This window comes from Zootoca vivipara, chromosome Z2 (assembly GCF_965207765.1).
Source record: "Zootoca vivipara chromosome Z2, rZooViv2.hap1.1, whole genome shotgun sequence".
Taxonomy (NCBI): domain Eukaryota; kingdom Metazoa; phylum Chordata; class Lepidosauria; order Squamata; family Lacertidae; genus Zootoca; species Zootoca vivipara.
The window spans coordinates 3943596-3966128 of record NC_142585.1 but is presented as its reverse complement, the minus strand read 5'-3'; the positions used below and the strand labels follow the sequence as shown (position 1 = coordinate 3966128).

General features: G+C 46.9%; 1 protein-coding gene across 1 annotated transcript in view; it reads left to right on the top strand.

The window, feature by feature from the left end:
* Nucleotides 1–4432: 4432 nt before the first annotated feature.
* Nucleotides 4433–22533, top strand: part of GPC4 (glypican 4) — a 110378-nt gene continuing 92277 nt past the window's right edge. Inside the window, exon 1 of the mRNA XM_060270287.2 lies at nucleotides 4433–4913. Within this exon, the coding sequence (XP_060126270.1) occupies nucleotides 4733–4913 (181 nt within the window). The 5' untranslated portion in view covers nucleotides 4433–4732. The remainder of the gene's footprint in view (nucleotides 4914–22533) is intronic.

Sequence of the window (22533 nt, the reverse complement as noted above, 5' to 3'; positions counted from 1 at the left end):
GATGGGAATTGTAGTCCAAAACATCTGGAGGGCCGAAGTTTGGGGGTGCCCGCTCTAGAGGGTCACATCTGGCTTACAAGAGAGAAGGAGAAACTATAGCTCCGTGGTAGGGCACCTGCTGAACATGCAGAAATAGGTAGGTAGGTAGAAGTAGGTAGGACTGGGGGAGACCGACCCACTGCCTGAAATCCTGAACAGCTGCTGCCAGCCAGTGTAGGCAATGCTTAGCTAGAAGGACAGTCTGACTCTTTAGGTGGCAGTTTCCTATGTTTGGAGAGTCTCCGTCCCTTTTCCTCCTCTGACAAAGGTGTTTCAGCATATTTTTGAAGCTTTGCCCCACACAACAACTGCTCTTTTCTGGCAGCACAGAGACTCTCCTCTGGGATAATGTGCCCTCTATTAACCGGTTGGTCTCTTTACTCATGAGTTTAAGGCGGAAGAGTCAAGGAGGAGAGGAGAAGAGACTTGCAAGGTCCTCCCTCTCTCCTGAGCCACTCCATTATGACATAGCCAGACACCCGAAACCTTCAAAAGTTTTGGGAAATTGATGAGTTTGGTTTGCACTTTCCAGAATGTGGCCAAGGGATGTGAGGGCAGTGCTTACTTGTTGGATGGGGGGGGGCTGCCAGAGGTGCAGGTAAAGGTAAAAAGGTAAAGGACCCCTGGATGGTTAAGTCCAGTCGAAGGCAACTACAGTATGGGGTGCAGCGCACATCTCGGTGCTCTGGCCGTCTCAGCAAAAGCAGCCCAGTTGGCTATGGGTACTCTGCATCTTGACTGGAGAAAGGGTGTTTGTTTATAGAAAGTGGCTTTGTTGGGTATAACATTGGAGGGGATGAAGTGAATTTTGTTTATATACAGCGGATTTACCTTCTGAATTTTATTATTATTTTCTCTCTCTAAAACCTCTTTTTAATTTCATTTTCTTTATTTCACCCTTTCTCTGTTTTTATTAACTTCTCCCTCCATTCTCTTTATATTCAACATCTTTATCAATGACTTGGATGATGGGCAAGTTTGCAGATGACACCAAATTGGGAGGGGTGGCTAATACCCCAGAGGACAGGATCACACTTCAGAATGGCCTTAACAGATTAGACAACTGGGCCAAAGCAAACAAGATGAATTTTAACAGGGAGAAATGTAAAGTACTACACTGGGGGGGGGGGGGAGAATGAAAGGAACAAATACAGGATGGGAGACACCTGGCTTGAGAGCAGTACATGTGAAAAGGATCTAGGAGTCCTGGTAGACCACAAACTTGACATGAATCAACAGTGTGATGCAGCAGCTAAAAAAGCCAATGCAATTCTGGGCTGCATCAATAGGAGTATAGCATCTAGATCAAGGGAAGTAATAGTACCACTGTATTCTGCTGTGGTCAGACCTCACCTGGAGTACTGTGTCCAGTTCTGGGCACCACAGTTCAAGAAGGATACTGACAAGCTGGAACGTGTCCAGAGGAGGGCAACCAAAATGGTCAAAGGCCTGGAAACAATGCCTTAGGGAGCTGGGTATGTTTATCCTGGAGAAGAGAAGGTTAAGGGAGTGTGGTGGAGTCTCCTTCTTTGGAGGTCTTTAAGCGGAGGCTTGACAGCCATCTGTCAGGAATGCTTTGATGGTGTTTCCTGCTTGGCAGGGGGTTGGACTGGATGGCCCTTGTGGTCTCTTCCAACTCTATGATTCTATTTTTATTGTATTTAAATCCAAGTCTTATTTCGGACAAAAAAAGAGGACAATATATTTGATATAAAGTTTTGCATTTTTCTCTACAAACCCTAATAAAATTTATTCAAGAGAGAAAGAGAGAGGGTGTCATTTGGGCTGCAACATTTCTTAAGACAGCCTTTCGCCTCGGAAAAATATGTGTGTTTTGTCCCCATGCCTTGGGAAAACCCCTACTGCTTACAGTGGTACCTCGGTTTACAAACACAATTGGTTCCGGAAGTCTGAAGCGAACTTTCCCATTGAAAGTAATGGAAAGTGTATTAATCTGTTCCAGACAGGTCCGTGGAGTACTTAAACTGAAAATACTCAAACCAAGGCGTACTTAAATCGAGGTATGACTGTAATTTTAAAAATGTAAGGAAATAAATCATAGAATCATGGGGCTGTAGCAACTTTAAAGTGAAGGAAAATGTGTTTAGGCATGACTGGAGATTTTCTATTAATATTGCTATAGGCAAGTTTACATCTATTTCTTTTTTTTAAATGGGCATGGCCAATCATGGGAGGGGTGTGGTTAAAGACAGAGAGGTGGGGCTCCAGGAGATACTAACACCACTGGTGCTTGGTGCATATGTGTGTGTGTGTGTGTGTGTGTGTGTGCAAGCACAGGTGCAAAGACAACCAATTAATTTGAATTGGTTTACCTGCCAATCAGAAATCGCCACACAGAAAAAAATCTGTATCAAAATACATTTGGGTCACTGACTTTTAACCCAGGCCTACAGGAAAATAAAGAATGTTGGGAGTACCAGGAATCTCCCCCTCCCTACCTCACAGGGTTGTTGTGAGTTTTAACTGTCCTTAATTCTGAATATATTGTTGTAACCTGCTCTGGGGTGTGCTAGTGAAGGCTGGATGGTAATAGTAATGGTAATAATTTTATTTACTGTACAGTAGAACCTCGGTTTATGACCACCTCGGATTACGATTTTTTGGTTTACGAACGCCACAGACCCATCTGGAACGGATTAATTCACTTTCCATTACTTTCAATGGGAAAGTTCGCTTCAGTTTATGAACAATTCAGTTTATGAACAGATTTCCGGAACCAATTACACTCATGCTTCGGGTTAAGTACACTTCAGGTTGAGTACTCCGCGGACCCGTCTGGAACGGATTAATCCACTTTCCATTACTTTCAATGGGAAAGTTCGCTTCAGTTTATGAACGCTTCAGTTTATGAACAGACGTCCAGAACCAATTGTGTGCATAAACCGAGGTACCACTGTGTTGCATTCAGAGCTGCTCCTCCTCATTCTATCCTCACAACAACCCTTTGAGGTAGGTTAGGCTGAGACACTGGCCCAAGGTCACCCAGTGAGCTTCCTGGTTGAGCAGGGGTTCGAACTCTGGTCTTCCAGGTTCTATAATGTCACTTAGCTGCAATGAAGTAAGCCTGGGTCTGATTGGTACCTGGATGGCAGCCAGCCATGGAACCACCACCTAAAGAAAATAAACAGAATTTAACCTAAACATGTTGCAGGATACATCTCTAGCTGCTGGTGGTGTCAATAAATGCTTTTTCTTATTTTCTGTCATTGTAATAAGACTTCTTGGTGTAAGGAGCGCCTACCCTACTACCTGAAAACGACCCCCCCATTGACTTCATTTGGGCTTCTCTCTGCAAACACCTCACCAGGAAGAGGCTGTGTGAATCCAACCCTCCGCCTCTCTTCATGGTTTAGCAGTGCCCGATCCATTCTCCCCTCGCACGTCTGCTCAAAAGTAAGACCAGTTGCTTTCCACGGGACTTGCCCCAGGTGAGCAACGACAGGCTTCCCCCCCCGCCTCCGTCAGAGCCATTCTATGCACATGGCTTAGGAAACAAGTCCCAGGAAGGCTAACTCACGAGGAAGCCCATGGTCAGACCTCACCTGGAGTACTGTGTCCAGTTCTGGGCACCACAGTTCAAGAAGGATAGTGACAAGCTGGAACGTGTCCAGAGGAGGGCAACCAAAATGGTCAAAGGCCTGGAAACGATGCCTTATGAGGAACGGCTTAGGGAGCTGGGTATGTTTAGCCTGGAGAAGAGAAGGTTAAGGGGTGATATGATAGCCATGTTCAAATATATGAAAGGATGTCATATGGAGGAGGGAGAAAGATTGTTTTCTGCTGCTCCAGAGAAGCAGACACGGAGCAATGGATTCAAACTACAAGAAAGAAGATTCCACCTCAACATTAGGAAGAACTTCCTGACAGTAAGAGCTGTTCGGCAGTGGAATTTGCTGCCAAGTAGTGTGGTGGAGTCTCCTTCTTTGGAGGTCTTTAAGCAGAGGCTTGACAGGCATATGTCAAGAATGCTTTGATGGTGTTTCCTGCTTGGCAGGGGGTTGGACTGGATGGCCCTTGTGGTCTCTTCCAACTCTATGATTCTATGAACTCAATGGGTCTCCCTTCTGGCGCACACGGAGGGGGAAGGGCGTGCGGCTTGCCAGGATCGTAGCGGCGGCTAAAAAAATCTGCTTTTGGAAGGGGGGGCACCCTAGGGAATGGAAGAGAGACCCGTACAATCTATCTATTTAATTTTTTAAAAAGAGCCCCTGCGAACTCTCAGCCGCTTCTCTCTTATCTTCATTATGGGTAGGGGCGGACTGTAGGGCCTAAAGGGAGGGAGGAAGATTGGCGATTGGGGCCAGCCCACCCATTCACTCTTCGCACTCCCACTCCCGCCCCCGTGCGCGCCTGCCGGGTTCCCCCGCGCGGAGGGAGGGGCGCGCGCGCTTGGAGAGGCGGAGGCGAAGGCTCCACTCCGCCCCGCCGGGCTGCTCTTGCTTTTCCTGGGGCCGCCGCTGCCTGTCCCGGCTGCTGTTTCTGCTCCCGCCGCGCCGCCGCCTCCGTCCCTCCGAGGCGCCTAAAGTTTCTTCTCCCCAGCGGAGCCGCCGGGGACTCGGCCGCGGTGGGGAGCCTCGCCGCGCGCGGCAGGGCGCCCTCGCCGTCCTCCGCCGGGCCGTGTGGCCAGCGGCGCCCTCTCCTCTCCGGAGCCCGCCGCGCGCCTTCGTCCAGCATGTTGGCCCGGCCTCCGGCCCCCGCCGCCTGGAGCCGGCCGCTCCTTTGGCTGCTTCTCGCCGCAGCTGCCGCCGCCTCGTCGCCGGCTGAGCCCCGCTCGCGAAGTTGTTCCGAAGTTAAGAAGCTCTACGTGGCCAAAGGTTTCAGCCAGAGCGAGGCGCCCAGCCACGAAATCAACGGTGAGGGGCGGCGGGGAGTTAGGGGTGGAGTAACCGTGGGGGACCGGCTTTGGGTGACTTTCTGCGGGGTGGGGGGAATGGAAGCCCCCTTTGTCGTCAGTTCGGGAGAGCTCGGGGTTGAATTTCATTAGATTCCATGACTCTCGCTCTACCAAGACTTTTCCAAGGGGGGGGGCTCTCGCTTTTCTCTTTCTTCTCCCCGAGCTTTCAGCCGGCAACTGGTGTCCTTGGACACCCCCGGGGCTTTACTGGTCTCGCCCCCCCCCAAAAAAAACGTCAAAAAAGTTCTGATTTGGCAATCCATGTTGTCTGAACTGCCTTGGAAAGCAGGGCCTCGTTGGGGTGGGTGCGGGAAATGGACCCCAAACTCCTCGATACCGGGCCCCATCCCCTTTGCAAACTGAGGACAAGGCTTGCGATCCCGGCGCCGTTCTGCGGCTTGGAAATTCGATTTGGAGCTCAGTCCCAGGAGCGTCTACTCGCATGTAAGCCTCCTGGGAGCTCAGTGGGACTTACTTCTAGGTAGGCGCCTGCCCAAAGAAAGAATTGGGGAATGGGGATTTGTGTGAAGGAAAAAGATTCGTCCCCCGTTCTCTCATTCTTTCTCAAGTTGTTGCTCGTGTAAGGTTGGGGGCGGGCGGCGGCCGTGGGGGGGGGAGAACGGGGGGGGAATCTCCAGTGAAGAAATTGGCAAAAAGCTGTAGCCTTTTATTGCAACCCCCCAACACACACACAAACGCACACAATTACAATTTAATTGTAATCTGAGTTCCTGAATTTTCCAAACACACTTCAAGAGAGTTCTGGATTGCAGAAATCTCATTCTTTCTTTAAACAACTTCAGTTTCGGAGCAGTTGAAAAGCGGAGGGGTGAAGAGAGATTATTTGGTGAGGAAATCACCTCCCATCTCTCCCCCAGCCCCCCTTCGCATCTACTAAATGAATTCAGGCAAACCGTGGAGGAATTTGCTGATGGAATTCGCAACAATTGATGCCTCCCAAACCATGTGGCTGCTGCTCTCTTCTCCACCCCCACCCCCCTTGCAGGGGGGGTGGAGTTTCTAGCAAGGGAGCGGAACTTAGGATTGGTGGGAAAGAAGGTAGACTTCATTTACATTTCCTTGGCAATTGAGAAGCCTCTGCCATTGAGAAGGCCACACAGTATTCCTACCCCCCCCCCCCAAGTGGAAACGTGGCTGGTCACCTTGGCCATTGCCTTGACCCACGTTTCAGTCAATCGATGAAAACGGATGATGGCCCGGAATAGCCAGGATGCTAAGAAGGATGGTGAAGAAAAACTGATGAAGAGCCTGGCCAACATGGTCAGGCCAAAGGGGGCTCAACTCGGCTCCCACCCTGCTCTCACAGTAGCCAAGCAGATGACCCTGTGGGAAATAGCCCCCTCCCCACTAGCAGCCCCCAGCAATTGGGATTCAGAAGCAATACTGTCTCCAACAGTGGAGTGGACAATCTAACCACTGACACTAATTGCCTCCTTTACCTGCCCCAGGAACAATAATCTTTTAAAGCCATCCAAGTTGGTGGTCATCATAGGAGCCAACTCCTCGGATGAGGAGTCTCCCCCCCCCCCCGTAAAATATTTAAGCCCCCCCCCCCAATCAATAGGCATTGCCATTCAAATGGTGCATCATGTGAACAATTATGTGGGGCAGGGCTTACCTGTTCCCCCAAATATTTTATTCAAGTTGGCATCCCTGGTGCCGATTGCTACATCTTGTGGGAGATGGTTCTAGAGTATAACTGTTTTGCGAAGGAGTCTTCTGACATTCGGCTTCTTTGGATGGCACCTGGTGATACTCACCCAGCCCTGCAGGCCCTGCCCCCCCCCCCCGGATATATTTATCTATTAAATGAAAGCAATTAACATGCCCTCTGTATTTTTGTCACATGGCGAAAGCCACATTTAACTTGTTTGCTGCTTGCCAGATTGTGCAGCTAGGCAGCCCCCCCCCCATACCCCAAGCTGCCGTCACCCCCTTGGGATAGCATCACCTTAACTGGCCGATGAATTTTGGCAGACTTCTTGCCGAAATGTGAGACTCTCTGTGTAGGAAGTTCTTGGCCTTTTCTCTGGGTTTACATTTGGACCCCAATGCCCACTAGGCTTTATCAATAGGTGTCCTGACTTTTGCCTCTTGCCCTTTAGAAGAGTTATTAGCAACACTTCCTAGGGAGGAGGGGTGGGAAAGAGAGGTGTTGATTCCCTCCCCCCCTTAAGAATCAACAGAGGCTGCATGCATTGTTCTGAACTTTTAAAGCTCATTCAAAACAAATCCTATTCCTAAAAAGAATTCTGGGCACTGTAGTTTTACCTTTCACAGTTACGTTTCCCAGCAACTTTTAACAAGTTGCAGTGCCCAGGATTCTTAGAATCATAGAATCATAGAGTTGGAAGAGACCACAAGGGCCATCCAGTCCAACCCCCTGCCAAGCAGGAAACACCATCAAAGCATTCTTGACATATGCCTGTCAAGCCTCTGCTTAAAGACTCCAAAGAAGGAGACTCCACCACACTCCTTGGTAGCAAATTCCACTGCCGAACAGCTCTTACTGTCAGGAAGTTCTTCCTAATGTTGAGGTGGAATCTTCTTTCTTGAAGTTTGAATCCATTGTTCCGTGTCCGCTTCTCTGGAGCAGCATCTTGTGGGGGGGCGGGCAAAAATGTGTATTGAATGTGCTTTAAAGGTATATAGTGTATGCCCAGCCAGCTGTACTAAGCTTAGTGGAAGAGCATTTGCTTTGCATGCAGAAGGTCTCAGGTTCACGTCCCAGCATCTCCAGGTAGGATCTGCTGCTTGAAACCCTGGAGAGCTGCTACCAGTCAGTGTAGACCAGGGGTCCCCAAACTACGGCCCCCGGGCCGGATGCGGCCCAATCGGCCTTCCAATCCGGCCCGCGACGACTCCCGCCGCCCGCTGCCGCCGCCCGCTCTCACGGCGCGCGGCGCAGCGACGATCTAAAAAATCGGCAAAAAATCGCCGAAAATCCTTTGTGCGCATGCGTATGGGCCTCTCCCGACCCGGAAGAGGTCATTTCTGGTGCACTTCCGGGTCGGGGGAGGCCCATACGCATGCGCACAAGCGATTTTTGGCGATTTTTTTCCCGCCCGTGTGCGTGTGCGCATGCGCACGGGCGCGCACTCCCCCGCCCTCCGGCCCGCTGCGCGCGCACTCCCCTGCCCTCCGGCCCACCGCGCGGTCGGCGCGGCGGGCACCGGCCCGCCGCGCAGAAAGTCTGGGGACCCCTGGTGTAGACAGTACTGTGGTAGATGAACAAATGGCTGCTGATTCAATATGAGGCACTACTGGCAAAGAAGAGTACTTTCTTTTTCTAGAGTTCAGAATTGCTGTGCCCTTCCAGATGTTGCTCGAAGATAGCTCCCATCTTCTGTGGGCCTTGGAGGGCCACTGGTGTTCTTCTCCACCACAGCCAAAACCAAGGAGGCCACTTTACGCCACCAAAATGCACACTGGGAATGTTCACGGATAGCATTTGTGCAAATCATATGGTGGCAGGTGACTTTGAACAGGCTGCTCCTGTTGTTGTTGTTGTTGCTGTTGTTATATTTATTTATATCCCACCTCTTTCTCTGACAGGCGACTTACTGCTAAAATAGAAGCAGCTAAAAATACAGGGAAAAGCAATAGTTTTTTAAATAAAAAAACACATTTAAACATCAATAGAATATGGATGCTTTAGCTGAGATTACTGCATTGCAGGGGGTTGGACTAGATGATCCTCAGGGATTTCTTACAGCTCTACAATTCTAGGATTGTACCCACCCACTCCAAACCAACCATCATTACAATAAAACGTCTGGGAGCAGCCACCAAGAAGGCCCTGTCCCACTTCCCCACCAAGTAGACCTGTGAGGGTGGTGTGACTGAGGGAAGAGCAAAAGCACGGTCATAGGAGTGAATATGCTCTATCACAGGGCTGGCCAACACGTTTGATCGCAGTCGACCGGTAGATCCCCAGGAGGCTTGCAGTCGATCCTTGGCTCCTTGGAGCACCTGGCCCCGCCCCCATCTCCTTCCTGCATTTTATGCTGCTCCGTGGAACAAAGAGCAGAGCTTCTGCATCCAGCGCCCCCCCCCCTTCTCAAAATTTAGCCTGGGGCTAAATGGATTATAGGAGGAAACTCACACACGCATCCTCACGAGTACAGGTGTCTCTTAGGAAACTGCGACCTTAATCGTTGCTAAGAAGCAGCAGGGGGAAGGTTTGTCTCTCTCTCCCCTGCCCCTGGTCAAAAGATGTATTTCCCTGCCCCACCACCCTCTTTCCCCCTTTATTTTCTTAAAAGATTGTGGATGCAAACGTCAGAAAGAGATATGATGTCTCTCTCTTTTCTTTGGGAACTTAAAAAGTAAAAAGAAAGAGGGGGAGAGGGGGAAAAAAAACACCCACCCGATCTTTTATGACTGTCCCACACCCATGCAAACATGGAGACAGTTTGCAAAAAAAGGGGGGGAGTTTATTGCCTCTCTTTGCAACTTGATCAAACTTTTTTCTGCCCTTGTTCAAATTTTTCCCTGCCATTGGGCTCAGTTGCTGTTGCCTTTATTTAACCGAGAAAGAGAGAAGGGGTGTGTGTGTGTGTGTATGTGGGTGAAGAGCAGCCATGGAAAACAGTGGTTGCTCTCCTCCATCCTCGGCCAAAGCCAAGCATCTCCCTCCCTTACCCCACACCCCAGTCTTCCATCTGTGCAGGCAGCATCTCCCCCCCTCACCCCACACCCCAGTCTTCCATCTGTGCAGGCAGCATCTCCCCCCCTCACCCCACACCCCAGTCTTCCATCTGTGCAGGCAGCATCTCCCCCCTTCACCCCACAGACCGGCAGCCAGTGGAGCTTTTCTAGGCAGGGAATCGTCTGCTGCCATGGTGCAGTTGGCCGAGCCATGTTCCAGTCTCCCATTATCCAAGAGCCAAGCTTCTCCTTGCTGTTTCAAAACTGCAGAACACCCCCTTTGCAGCTTTGCCTTGATGCGTTTGTGTGTCAAAGGTGCCTTGCACACTTTAAGCAGGCAAAACCGTGGCCACTGCGCTTGCACCAAAACTTTTTATTTCTCCCTGCAACAAGCCTCTTTTTTCACAGTTGCTTGTTTCAAGGTTTTCTCCCCCCCACCCCATTCCAAAAAGAGAGAGACTGCTGCCTTTAGTTTCCCTTCTGAATGACCTACTGGACTGCATTCTCCCAAGGAACAAAGGATGTGCCTTTTTAGCCAGGGCCTTTGAGAGACCACCAAGGACTCCCACCCTGGTGGTGCCATTTCGCACTACCCCCCACAATAACAAAACCGCATGACTGAATGACTCAAAAATGTGGAGGGTTCAAGGCATTCATTGGAGTCTAGGACACTGTCACAACACAGACAGCCCCTAAGCACCTTTACACAGCAGGAAGTAGGGAGTGGGAGTAAATCTTCATTGTTGCAGGTGCCCTCCAGGTAGCATATCCCCTTTCCTTGCCATGAGCAAAGACAGTTTTAGTTATTTTTGTGTGTCTTGTGGAGGTGCCACAGTTCAGAGGTAGAGCATCTGCAGGAAGGAAGACCCACGGTTCAAACTCCCCCCCCCTGCATTTCCAGGTAAGCTGGGAGGGAGGACGGCCTGAAACCCTGGAATGCCAGACTCTGCAGACAGTACAGAATGAGATGACTCTGTGCCTTTTATTTATTTCTCTTTATAATAATAATAACAACAACTTCAATCTGACTTCCCAACCCCTCTCAAGGAGCTCAAGGTGCCATACTGTATGGTTCTCCCCCTCATTTAATCCTCACAGTGGCCCTGTAGAGTAGGCTGAGAGGCAGCGGCTGGCTCAAGGTCACCCAGTGAGTTTCGTGGACAAGTGGGGATTTGAACCCTGGCCTCCCAGCCCCTGGTTCGATGCTTTAAAGTGCTATACTGCACGGGCTCTGTCTCATTAATTCAGCAGCATGGAAGGTGACCACTGCAGGGTCAGCAGTATAGGGCAGGCATCCTATCTTTCTGTGTCTTAAAGGAAGGGCCATAGATCAGTGATGGAGCCCAAGCTTTGTGTGACAAAGGCCTTCAAGGCCCTGGCATCACCATTTAGCAGAACCAAGTAGGTAGAGAGAGGCAAGGTGCACAGAGCGCCAGACAGACAGTAACTGAACTAGATTCATTTATTTCCTATAATACATGAATATAAAATATAATACAGGTACATGAATATAAAAGAACATGGAAATAAATACACTAGCTGTATAGGTAGTGGCGAACAACATTAAGAATGTTCAAATAATAATCAAAGCAGGTTTCTGACCACAAATTAGCAAATAAACAAAACCTCAACCTCTCCCTAGTCTAAAAATCATTCACATCGAACCAATATCCTGCCCCCATTTAACCTCCCCACCCAGAAGTCTGGTGCCCAAGCCAGCTGTTACAAATCAGTGGTGGGTGGGTCCAGGGTCCTCCAGGAATGGTCTGCAAAGCAGGGAAATGGTAACAAAACTGCTTTGCAGTTGACCCAGCTACTCCTCCTCTTCTGCTGCTGGTGAGGTTGCAGGTCAATGTAGTTAAGAAGTACGGTAGATCAGCATAGTTCAGCTATGGAACTCTGTGCCCCAAGGAAGCAGTGACTGCTACGACCTGGATGGCTTTCAGAGAGCTTTTTTTTAATTTGAAATAATTTTTATTAATTTTAATATAAACAAAAGAAGACAAAACATAATATATATCTTCCATCCTTCTACCCTCCCTCCCCCCCCCAAGTCCACTTCTGCCACCAGTAGGACCCGTAGGCGTTGAGAGTCAAAGGCGGTCCCTTTTTAATGCTGGGTTTGTCCTCCCCCCTCCCCCCGTCCCCCCCTGCCACCAGGAGGACAGGGGTGGGGGAGTACTGAGGTTCAGATTTCCCCCAGCTGATCCTTCAACACCCACATACAAACAAACAAGAAACTTACAAAAAAAAATTCTATTCTTATTCTCTTAACATTGTATTTGTGACTTCCTTGCATCTCTTCTTCCTGGACTTCTTAATTTCTTAATATAGTTATAGCGGATTTTCTATACTTAATTCCAAATCTTTTCCTTAAAATATTCACTTTATCCTCCTCCTTCTTCGTGCCGCCTCCCCCGGGTCCCCTCCTGCCACAAGAGGAACCCGTGATGTGCGGCCTTCCAAAGGAGATCCACTATTGTGTCTGGGTTTCCCTCCACCCCCTCCTCTCCCCTTGAAGCCCCCCCTGCTTTCAGAGAGCTTTAGGCAATCCTCCCTGCTCTGGAGACACTTTGGAAGAACTTGAGGCTGATGATCCTGGGCTTGGGTGAACCATGCTGGGCCTTGGGAAACATCAGAGTTGTCTACAGAGGATGTGGCAGGTGAGGAAACAGATTCAGGGGAGGCTCCCAGTAAGCCAACCTTTCTCAGCCCTGGGTTCCCAGATGTTGCCCAGTTCCACCTGACCTTACCATGAAGTGGCAGAACCAGTGCACACAACGTCACTACAGAGGGCTGACTGGCTGGCTGGCTATCAAGGCAGGGGGCAAAACTGCCTTGGAGAAGCAGACTTTGTGATAAATCATTAAATCATGATGTTTAGCTGCCGATATATCATGATGTTAAAAACCAGATATCGTCCGCCCTAGTGGCAGGAAGTGAACCTGGAACCTTCTGAATGCCAAGCAGGTTCTCTGCCACTGAGCTATGGTCCTTCCCAGCTGGCATTGCTGCCCCCCCCCCCCTGGTATCATTTTTCTTCACCCTGATGCTGCTTCTCTCTGTTCCTTGGGATCTCCTCACCTCTCTTCCTAATAAGAACATAAGAAGGGCCCAGCTCAATCAGGCCAATGACGCGTCCAGTCCAGTATCCTGTTCTCATTATGTCCAACCAAATCCATGTAAGAAAGTCACAAGCAAGACCAAGGGCAAGAGCACTCTGCCCCCACTGTGGTTTTCAGCTGTTGGTTTCTGGAAGCAGGGTACGGCCATGGATTGGCCCTGTCCAAGTTGAAAACCATCCAAGCTGGTGGACATCACTGCCTCTTGTGGGAGTGAGTTCCATAGTTCAACTGTGCGCTGTGTCTAATGCTCCTTCCTGCAGTTGTCATTCAGTGGCAACACAAGTCATTGCAGCTTCGTTGCTTATTGATTTACACATTTGGCTTCTTGCCGTTTGCTTCCAGGCCTGTTGGGCAAAACTTTGACCCTTTCTGTTCCATTGCTGGGCATCCAAATCAGTCCTCCTTTTCCAAGCTTTATCTGCATTTTGGAGATGCTTGATGGTGGTTCAGGTCAGCCTATATGAAGCTCAGAATCTTTTCTGAAAGGAAGTGAAGGGAACGCCAGAGAATGTTGTCTGGGGAATCCAGCTTTGTTTCAGAAATGCATTTGATTATCCTAGTTCCTCTCAAGTCAGGGCTGCAGCCGCGGACTAATCTTCCACTAGCCTCACTGGCGTTTCTGCAGAGGTGGCGCAATCCTGGTGCAAGAGCATAAAATAAGGAGAATCCTAGTGGATCAGACCAAAATCCTATTTGCCCCATGATTGCAATGCCCACAGTACCCAGCTAGCTCTGGGAGCTCATAAGCAGGGCATGTGAGCAATCCTCTCTCTCTCTCTCTCACTCCCACTCTTGTCCCCCAGTTTATATGAAGAGCCCTGAGGGATCTAGTCCACCATCCTGTTCTTACAGTGGTCAACCTGCTGCTCATTATGGGAATCGCACAATGCACGGAAAGCTTTTAACATGTCTATAGAATTATATTGAACAGATACTAATTACTGCTTCATGTGTTTGCGCTTACAAGCAATATATATAGACACTGATGAAGAATGCATTTGGAACAGGTGATTTCTGATGCTGAACACATCACTATTCACATAAATTAAATGTTCAAATCGGCCTTTTTGTGCAAGTTTTGGTTTTCTTTTGTATTGCGGGAAGCCTGCAAGCAGGAACTGAGCAAAAAAGTAGCCTCCCCTGACTTGTGATTCCTTCATTGAGTGCTCAGATTCCTACTAGTAGCTGTTGATAATGTTGTCCTCCAGGAATTTGTCTGTTCCTCTTTTAAAGCCATCCAAGTTGATGGCTATCGCTACATCTCCTGGGAGCAAGTTGCATGCCCTGTGCATTGAAGTACTTCTTTCTAGGCACCTTTGTCCCGCACACTTAGAATCATAGAATCATAGAATCCTAGAGTTGGAAGAGACCACAAGGGCCATCCAGTCCAACCCCCTGCCAAGCAGGAAACACCATCAAAGCATTCTTGACATATAGCTGTCAAGCCTCTGCTTAAAGACCTCCAAAGAAGGAGACTCCACCACACTCCTTGGCAGCAAATCCCACTGTCGAACAGCTCTTACTGTCAGGAAGTTCTTCCTAATGTTGAGGTGGAATCTTCTTTCTTGTAGTTTGAATCCATTGCTTTGTGTAAGCATTGCTCTATTGTAAGAAGATGCCTTACACTGAATCGGGCTGTTGGTCCACTTAGCTCAGCATTGTCTACACCAGAGCTTTCCAAACGTTCCCTGTTGGTGACACACTTTTTGGACATGCATCATTTTGCAACGCAGTAACTCAGTTTTTCTAGCAAACGAGGTTAAACTAACCCCTTTCCAGCCCCAAGAGGGGCATGGGGAGTGTTCATGTGACACACCTACATACTGCAGCCAACACACTAACGTGTCACAACACAAAGTTTGGAAACCTCTGGTCTGATTTCTTGATTTCCAGCAGGGGAACATTCTCAGCACCATTTGGCAATGCTGGTGAACCCGGGACCTTCTGCCTGCCACTGAGCGGTGGCCCTTCCCCTATGGGAGCAAAGGAAACTGATCCATCTAGCTCAGCAGTGTCTACACTGACTGGCAACAGCTCTCCAGGGCCCTGGGCATGGGCACATGTGCATTCCTTGAGCTGCTTTTTCAGAGGTTGAAAGGGATTGTTTCATTTTTGAAGAGAAGGGGGCAGCCAGACATGTTGAAGTTGGTACAGTGGTCCCTCGCAAGACGAGGAGGTTTTCTATGGCCGCCGCTTCATCTTGCGAAGCGCGGCCATAGAATGTAGGCAGAGCAGAAGGTGGCAAAGGAAGATCAGCTGTCAGCATACAACAGTCCCTGCACCGCTGCACTTTGGCTCCGTCCCCCGCTTTCTCCCGCTCGCCTCGGCGGCGGCGCTGAAACAGCCGATCCCGGCCCAGCCCGAGGGCAAGCGCAGCACGCGGGGGGTGAGCAGGAGAATGCGCGTGGCGGCTGCGGCGCTGAGGGGCCCATAGGAATGCATTAATTAACTTTCAATGCATTCCTATGGGAAACCGCGATTCGCAAGACGAATTTTTCGTAAAACTAATTGACCCGTGGAACGAATTAAATTTGTCTTGCGAGGTACCACTGTATCTCCTCTCCCCCACAGCCCTGTCCAGATTTCCTTGAATAGGAGTGTGAGCCTCCCTCTTTGCCCTCCCAGCTGCTCATCTTTGCTTTGCTGCCTTGAAAGCTCCAAGAAGAGGGTTTTATTTGGCCGCAGCCGGGATGTTTGGTCTGGACAATCTGCAGCATTAAGCCTGAGGTTTGCCAGAGCTGCTTAGCGATGGCCCAGTGTGAGTGGGAGGACCGTTTTGCTTGGCATCTACTTCACACAGAGCCCTCTTGAAGTGCCAGAATAAGCAGTCATTACATTCCACGTCATTTACAGTCAAATTATTATCTATTGTTGAAATTGCCTCAATTGTCAGATGGCTGCCTTCAGAAATGCAGAAGAAGACAATCTCCCCTCCCCACTCACCACCCAGATCATTGTGGAAGACTAAAGTCATTCCCAAAGGCAGATAGGAATCACATTTTAAAGTATGTTTGGACAATGCAAGGAACTGTGTGTGTGTGTGTGTGTGTGTGTGTGATACTTGCAACACTGTGTTGGCAGTTCCTTTCCTTTGAAATCCTTTTTTTAAAAAAAGTGTTCCTCAAAGTGAGACAGGTCTCCCTGAGAGGTGGGCAGAGTCGACCCTCCTTCCTGATCCTCCTCTGAGGCTCCACTGTATGGAGAGGAGCATTGCTTTGTCTGTTCCGCCACTTCAGTACATTCTGAAAGCCAGACGGACAGAATTTTGGTGTTGACTTTGACCTTCTCTGGCGGCCTGTTTTTATGACATCAGACAAGAGTGTGGACTCTGAAAGGCACACTTGTGTTTCACAGTGAGGTCGGCAAAGCTGGATGGTTTCAGAGCACACAGACCTGGATTCAAAAGTCCTAAGCAGCAGCTCCAGGATTTGGAAGGCCTTTGGTGAGAAGGTGTGAGTGAGTGCCCTTAATTTGGAACTGGCATTCAGGGGCTACTGCTTCTGACAGTGGAGATGAAAGCATAGCCATTGTGGCTGGCAGCCATTCCCATGGATTTGTCTTTTAAAACTGTCCAAGTTAGTGGCCATCACTGCCTCTTGGGGCAGAGAGTTCCATAGTATAACTGCACTGCATGAAGAATCATAGAGTTGGAAGAGACCACAAGGGTCATCCAGTCCAACCCCCTGCCAAGCAGGAAACGCCATCAAAGCATTCCTGACATATGCTTGTCAAGCCTCCGCTTAAAGACCTCCAAAGAAGGAGACTCCACCACACTCCTTGGCAGCAAATTCCACGGTCGAACAGCTCTTACTGTCAGGAATTTCTTCCTAATGTTTAGGTGGAATCTTCTTTCTTGTAGCTTGAATCCATTGCTCCGCGTCCCCTTCTCTGGAGCAGCAGAAAACAACCTTTCACCCTCTTCTATATGACATCATTTTATATATTTGAACATGGCTATCATATCACCCCTAACCTTCTCTTCTCCAGGCTAAACATACCCAGCTCCCTAAGCCGTTCCTCATAAGGCATTGTTTCCAGGCCTTTGACCATTTTGGTTGCCCTCCTCTGGACACGTTCCAGCTTGTCACTATCCTTCTTGAACTGTGGTGCCCAGAACTGGACACAGTACTCCAGGTGAGGTCTGACCAGAGCAGAATACAGTGGTACTATTACTTCCCTTGATCTAGATGCTAAACTCCTATTGATGCAGCCCAGAATTGCATTGGCTTTTTGAGCTGCTGCATCACACTGTTGACTCATGTCAAGTTTGTGGTCTACCAAGACTCCTAGATCCTTTTCACATGTACTGCTCTGAAGTCATGTGTCACCCATCCTGTATTTGTGCGTTTCATTTTTTTTTGCCCAAGTGTAGTACTTTACAATTCTCCCTGTTAAAATTCATCTTGTTTGCTTTGGCCCAGTTGTCTAATCTGTTAAGGTCATTTTGAAGTGTGATCCTGTCCTCTGAGGTATTAGCCACCCCTCCCAATTTGGTGTCATCTGCAAACTTGATCAGGATGTCCTCAAGCCCATTATCAAGGTCATTGATAAAGATGTTGCATAAGACTGGGCCCAAGACAGAATCCTGTGGCACCCCACTAGTCACTTCTTTCCAGGATGAAGAGGAGCCATTGATGGGTTCGGTCAGTCAGCCGGTTACAAATCCACTGAATGGTAGCATTGTGTAGCCCACATTTTACCAGTTTCTTTACAAGAATATCTTGGGGCACCTTGTCAAAGGCCTTGCTGAAATCAAGATAGGCACACTGAGAGCCAGGGTGGATTTGATTTAAATCAAACTGATTTAAATCACGATTTAAATCACGATTTAAATCACTAGTCAGTAAGGCTTGATTTAAATCATAGTTTTCTACATAAAGACTAATTCTTGCTGGTACAACTTTAATATGCTGGTAGATGAAGATTTTTAGAATAACAACTTTTCATATTAGTTTTTTTATCCCCAGTTTAATAGGTTAATCATTCATACTGTATTTGGACAACTTTTCTGTTGTACTTAGGAAGGAGAAAAATAATCATTACCTTAATAATAACAATTTAAATAGATTTATTCAACTGAAACAATAACATTACAGCATATAGTTACAGGTAGGTAGCCGTGTTGGTCTGAGTCGAAGCAAAATAGATAAAAATTCCTTCAGTAGAACCTTAAAGACCAACTAAGTTTTTATTTTGGTATGAGCTTTCATGTATCTGATGAAGTGTGCATGCACACGAAAGCTCATACCAAAATAAAAACTTAGTTGGTCTTTAAGGTGCTACTGAAGGAATTTTTTTCTATTACAGCATGTGTTATTTGCTTAAACAAACATCCATGTTTGTTAAGTAATTTGGCTAAACAAAAACAATATATTTTAAGAAACTTAGACTGTCAGACCAGCCTACACATGAAAAACTTAAATACTGTCCACTCCAAACAATCAGAAAAATATTGTTTCTATTCTATTCACTGAACTTCTTGAAATTTAGCACTGAAGGGGTTGATTCTGTATTCATAGGTTTGTAGAACAATAGGATTAAGGTCTTTTTCTCAACTCTGTTCATGTTATAACATTTTTGCTGTAAAGAAGAGGCATGTGATCTCTGTTGAGTCAAATTCAGTTTTGAGAACTGCAAAAGTATACCAGGCATCTGTGATAATATCTTGCAGGCAGAGAAACTGCCCAATAATCTTACAAAAACCTCTGGAAGAGCATGACATTGTGAATGGATTAATGGAATTTATTTACCCCAAAAATTAAACATATACAACCTTATTCTACATAATTAAAAATCTAATCTTTATTTCATGATGGAATAACCTTTGGATGGTAATATATTTTCCTCAAAAAGCATTTTATTTTTTAAAAAACGATTTAAATCAAAAAAATCTGATTTAAATCAAAAAAATCTGATTTAAATAAAAAAAATCCGATTTTTTTGATTTTTTTAAAAAAATCATTGATTTTTATCCACCCTGCTGAGAGCCAGTGTGGTGTAGTGGTTAAGAGTGGTAGACTCGTAATCTGGGGAACCGGGTTCGCGTCTCCGCTCCTCCACATGCAGCTGCTGGGTGACCTTGGGCTAGTCACAGTTCTCTGAAGTCTCTCAGCCCCACTCACCTCACAGGGTGTCTGTTGTGGGGGAGGAGGGGAAAGGAGATTGTTAGCCGCTTTGAGACTCCTTCGGGTAGGGATAAAGCGGGATATCAAATCCAAACTCCTCCTCCTCCTCCTCCCCCTCTTCTTCTTCTTCTTCTTCTTCTTCTTCTTCTTCTTCTTCTTCTTCTTCTTCTTCTTCTTCTTCTTCTTCTTCTTCTTCTTCTTCTTCTTCTTCTTCTTCTTCTTCTTCTTCTTCTTCTATATCTACAGCATTCCCTTCATCCACCAGGCTTGTAATTTTGTCAAAAAATGAGATCAGATTAGTCTGACATGACTTATTTTTCAGGAACCCATGCTGACTTTTAGTGTTCACAGCGTTTCTTTCTAGGTGCTCATAGACTGTTTGCTTAATGATCTGCTCTAGAATTTTTCCTGGTATTGATGTCAGGCTGACTGGGCGGTAATTGTTTGGGTCCTCTCTTTCCCCCTTTTTGAATACAGGTAGGTAGCCGTGTTGGTCTGGGTCGAAGTAAAATAAAAAAAATTCCTTCAGTAGCACCTTAAAGACCAACTAAGTTTTTATTTTGGTATGAGCTTTCGTGTGCATGCACACTTCTTCAGATACAGTGAAATGGGAGTTTCCAGGCACTTATGTAGTCCCCTCCCCTCCCCCTCCCCACCCCTCCCCATCCCCACCCCTCCCCACCCCTTCTCTACATAAGTGCCTGGAAACTCCCATTTCACTGTATCTGAAGAAGTGTGCATGCACACGAAAGCTCATACCAAAATAAAAACTTAGTTGGTCTTTAAGGTGCTACTGAAGGAATTTTTTTTATTTTACCCCTTTTTGAAGATACAGTAGGGACAACATTTGCCCTCCTCCAGTCTGCTGGGGACTTAAAAGTTGAAAGTTCTTTAGATAGCCACCCTGGCTTCTTTAGGCACCTTCCATGTTTCTGTCTCATTGGTATTGCCTGAAGTTGTGCTTTTAACAAACTCCCAACCACCATGAACTCCCTTCCCTTTTAGTATTTCTGTCCATGGGATTTCACCCAGCATTTCCCTAAGTTTTCTGAAGTCGGCTTTCTTAAAGTCTAGAATTTGAGTCTTAGTATGCTTGGTTGCTCCTTTCCGCTGTATAATAAACTTCAGAAGAGCATGGTCACTCCCACCTAATGATCCTGCCACTTCTACCCCACTAACCAGGTCATCACTATTGGTTAGGATCAGGTCTAAAATGGCTGATCCTCTTGTTTCTTCTCCCACAAAGAAGTCCAGCTTCATTGCACACCCACAAGTTCTAGTGTTAATGAGATACAAAGAAAAAAGTTTCTTAATCTACTTTCTCTGTGCAGTGTCCTGCACCCACAACATTTGCTTCTTTGGTGGCACCAGTTTCATACATTGGCTGCCCTTTGTACGCATCGTTAAGTGCTGTCATTAATATGAAGATACCTTCCTGCTGTCATTAATATGAAGATACTTTCCAAGCTGCTATAAACAGTGCAGAAAACAATTCCTGGAACTTTAACTGTACCTAAAAGCTGATGCACTTGTGTGTTTTTAAAACTGCATGCTTAATTTCAGCCCGTAAGTAGCAATAACCCAGGATCCCAACTTGCAACTCTTTTCTCTGTGGCAGTTGAATTTAGCTGAACTGTACACAAATGCTGAGACCTGCACAAAAGTAAGGGTGTGGTGCCAGTCAGAAATTGTATGGTATCTGAAGAAGTGTGCATGCACACAATGACAAACTTAGTTGGTCTCTAAGGTGCTACTGGAAGGATTTTTTTTATATTTTGTTTCGACTACGTCAGACCAACACTGCTACCTACCTGTAACTATACATTCTATATATTCCCTTGTTTCACTGTGGGCAGTAATGCCTGGAATTGTAAATGAAGGGATCATGGGGATTTACCCTGTGAGCTTCTCACTATAATGTCCCCACTGTGGAAGGACATGTGGGTCCAGAATTGGTCTCCATAGTCACTTATGGACTCATTGTTAAGATCTTAACAATTACTATTACTATTCCATATCATAATGATGGTATGATTTTGTGTTTTGGAGCTGAGATGGGCACCTGTCTTCTGAGCCAGTGGGGCACATTGCTAGTGGCTGGTAGTGTGTTCAGACTGCAGAGTAATGCTTTTGTAGCCTGCTGAGTCAGTAGAAAAGGCTGTGCATTGTTTGCATGCTACATCCCTGGCTTGAGGCAAATGAATTATGTTTCTGGGTGTGCAGCCAGCTTTAACACACCTGTTACTAGCCTCTGGGCAAAATCTTTGATCCCAGCAATAACTGTATCGCTTCACTTGAGCCGTTTGTCATAGAGTTAAGGAGTTGAGGCTTGTAGAATTGCTTTGCACATTAACAGTTACTGTGTAAATGGTTAAGAACAAAAGGCACTTACCAAGGTATCTATTTCCTTCAGAGTAATGCTTGATTGATTTTTTTCATTCCCCCCCCCAAAAAAGAGACCTTTATTGGTATTCTTTGTGTCCACAGTTATAGATCCCTCGGAGGAGAAGCAAGTTTTGGACTGTGGTAATCCTGTTTTAATTTTAAGTCATTGCAAAACTCCCATTGATTTTGTCATTTTGCAGGAATTCAAGCAAATACGAATAGCTACGAATCTAGATGATACTGTGTTTGTGACTTTGTGTTTAACAAGTTTGCCTGAGCAAATGTTCTCCATGAGCCTCTGATCAATGTTTACACCTGCCCTCTAGACCTCTCACAGACTTCTAAGAGTTCGATGACTTTTAATCAGTTGGAGGAAGTCAGAAAAGAGGGAAATGTGATTTTTTTATTAAGATGCTTGAAAAATAATTTGGCAGGATTATGACTTGAAGCAAAGCAACTTTGCATTTTTGCCCCATGCAATGAATGACTTGATGCTGACTCATCTCTTCCCCCCCCCCCACACATGGGGGGGGGAGGAGTAGAAAGTGGGTGGAAGTCTCTCCCTTTTAAATGAATCACACACACTCCTATTGTTGATTAGGAGGCTGTTCCATAACTTCTAAGTCTGGATGTGCCAGAGTGCTTTGTCTTATGACAGTTGCAAATGCCTTTGACTGTCTGGAATTGGTTGGGTTAATTTCCCCTGAGTCTGGGGTGTGCGTATTCCCATAGCACAGGTGTGCGGGATTTTTGCACTTTTGGATATTGTTATGATTTACTGAATTTACAGTCTGCCCTTCATCCCAAGAAAGGTGTTCAGGACAGGAAAAGGATATACAATTTAAAAACAAAGAAAAATATTCAAAATTGAATCAAAACACTATAAGAAAGTCAAAGTTAAAAACGTCTAAAAAGCAGCTACAGTAAAAAACATTTTAAAAAGCAATTGCAACTAAAAACACACTTCTTCTATCCAGTAACCTCAAGGTTTCCAAATATAGTATTCTTCTGCCTCCAAGTGCCTGGGTAAAAAGGAATTGTTTCAAATTCCTCCTGAGAGTTACCGGTAGTGATGGAGACAGGCACACCTTGTTAGGGAGGGAGGGAGGGCGTTTCACAACCAGGGAGCCACAACTCTTTCTCTCTCTCTCTCTCTCTCTCTCTCTGTCTCTCTGTCTCTCTCTGTCTCTCTCTCTCTCTCTCTGGGTCATTGCAGTTTAGGGCAAAAATGGTTGTTTCAAAGGAGAGTTGAGATTGGATCTTTTCTAATATA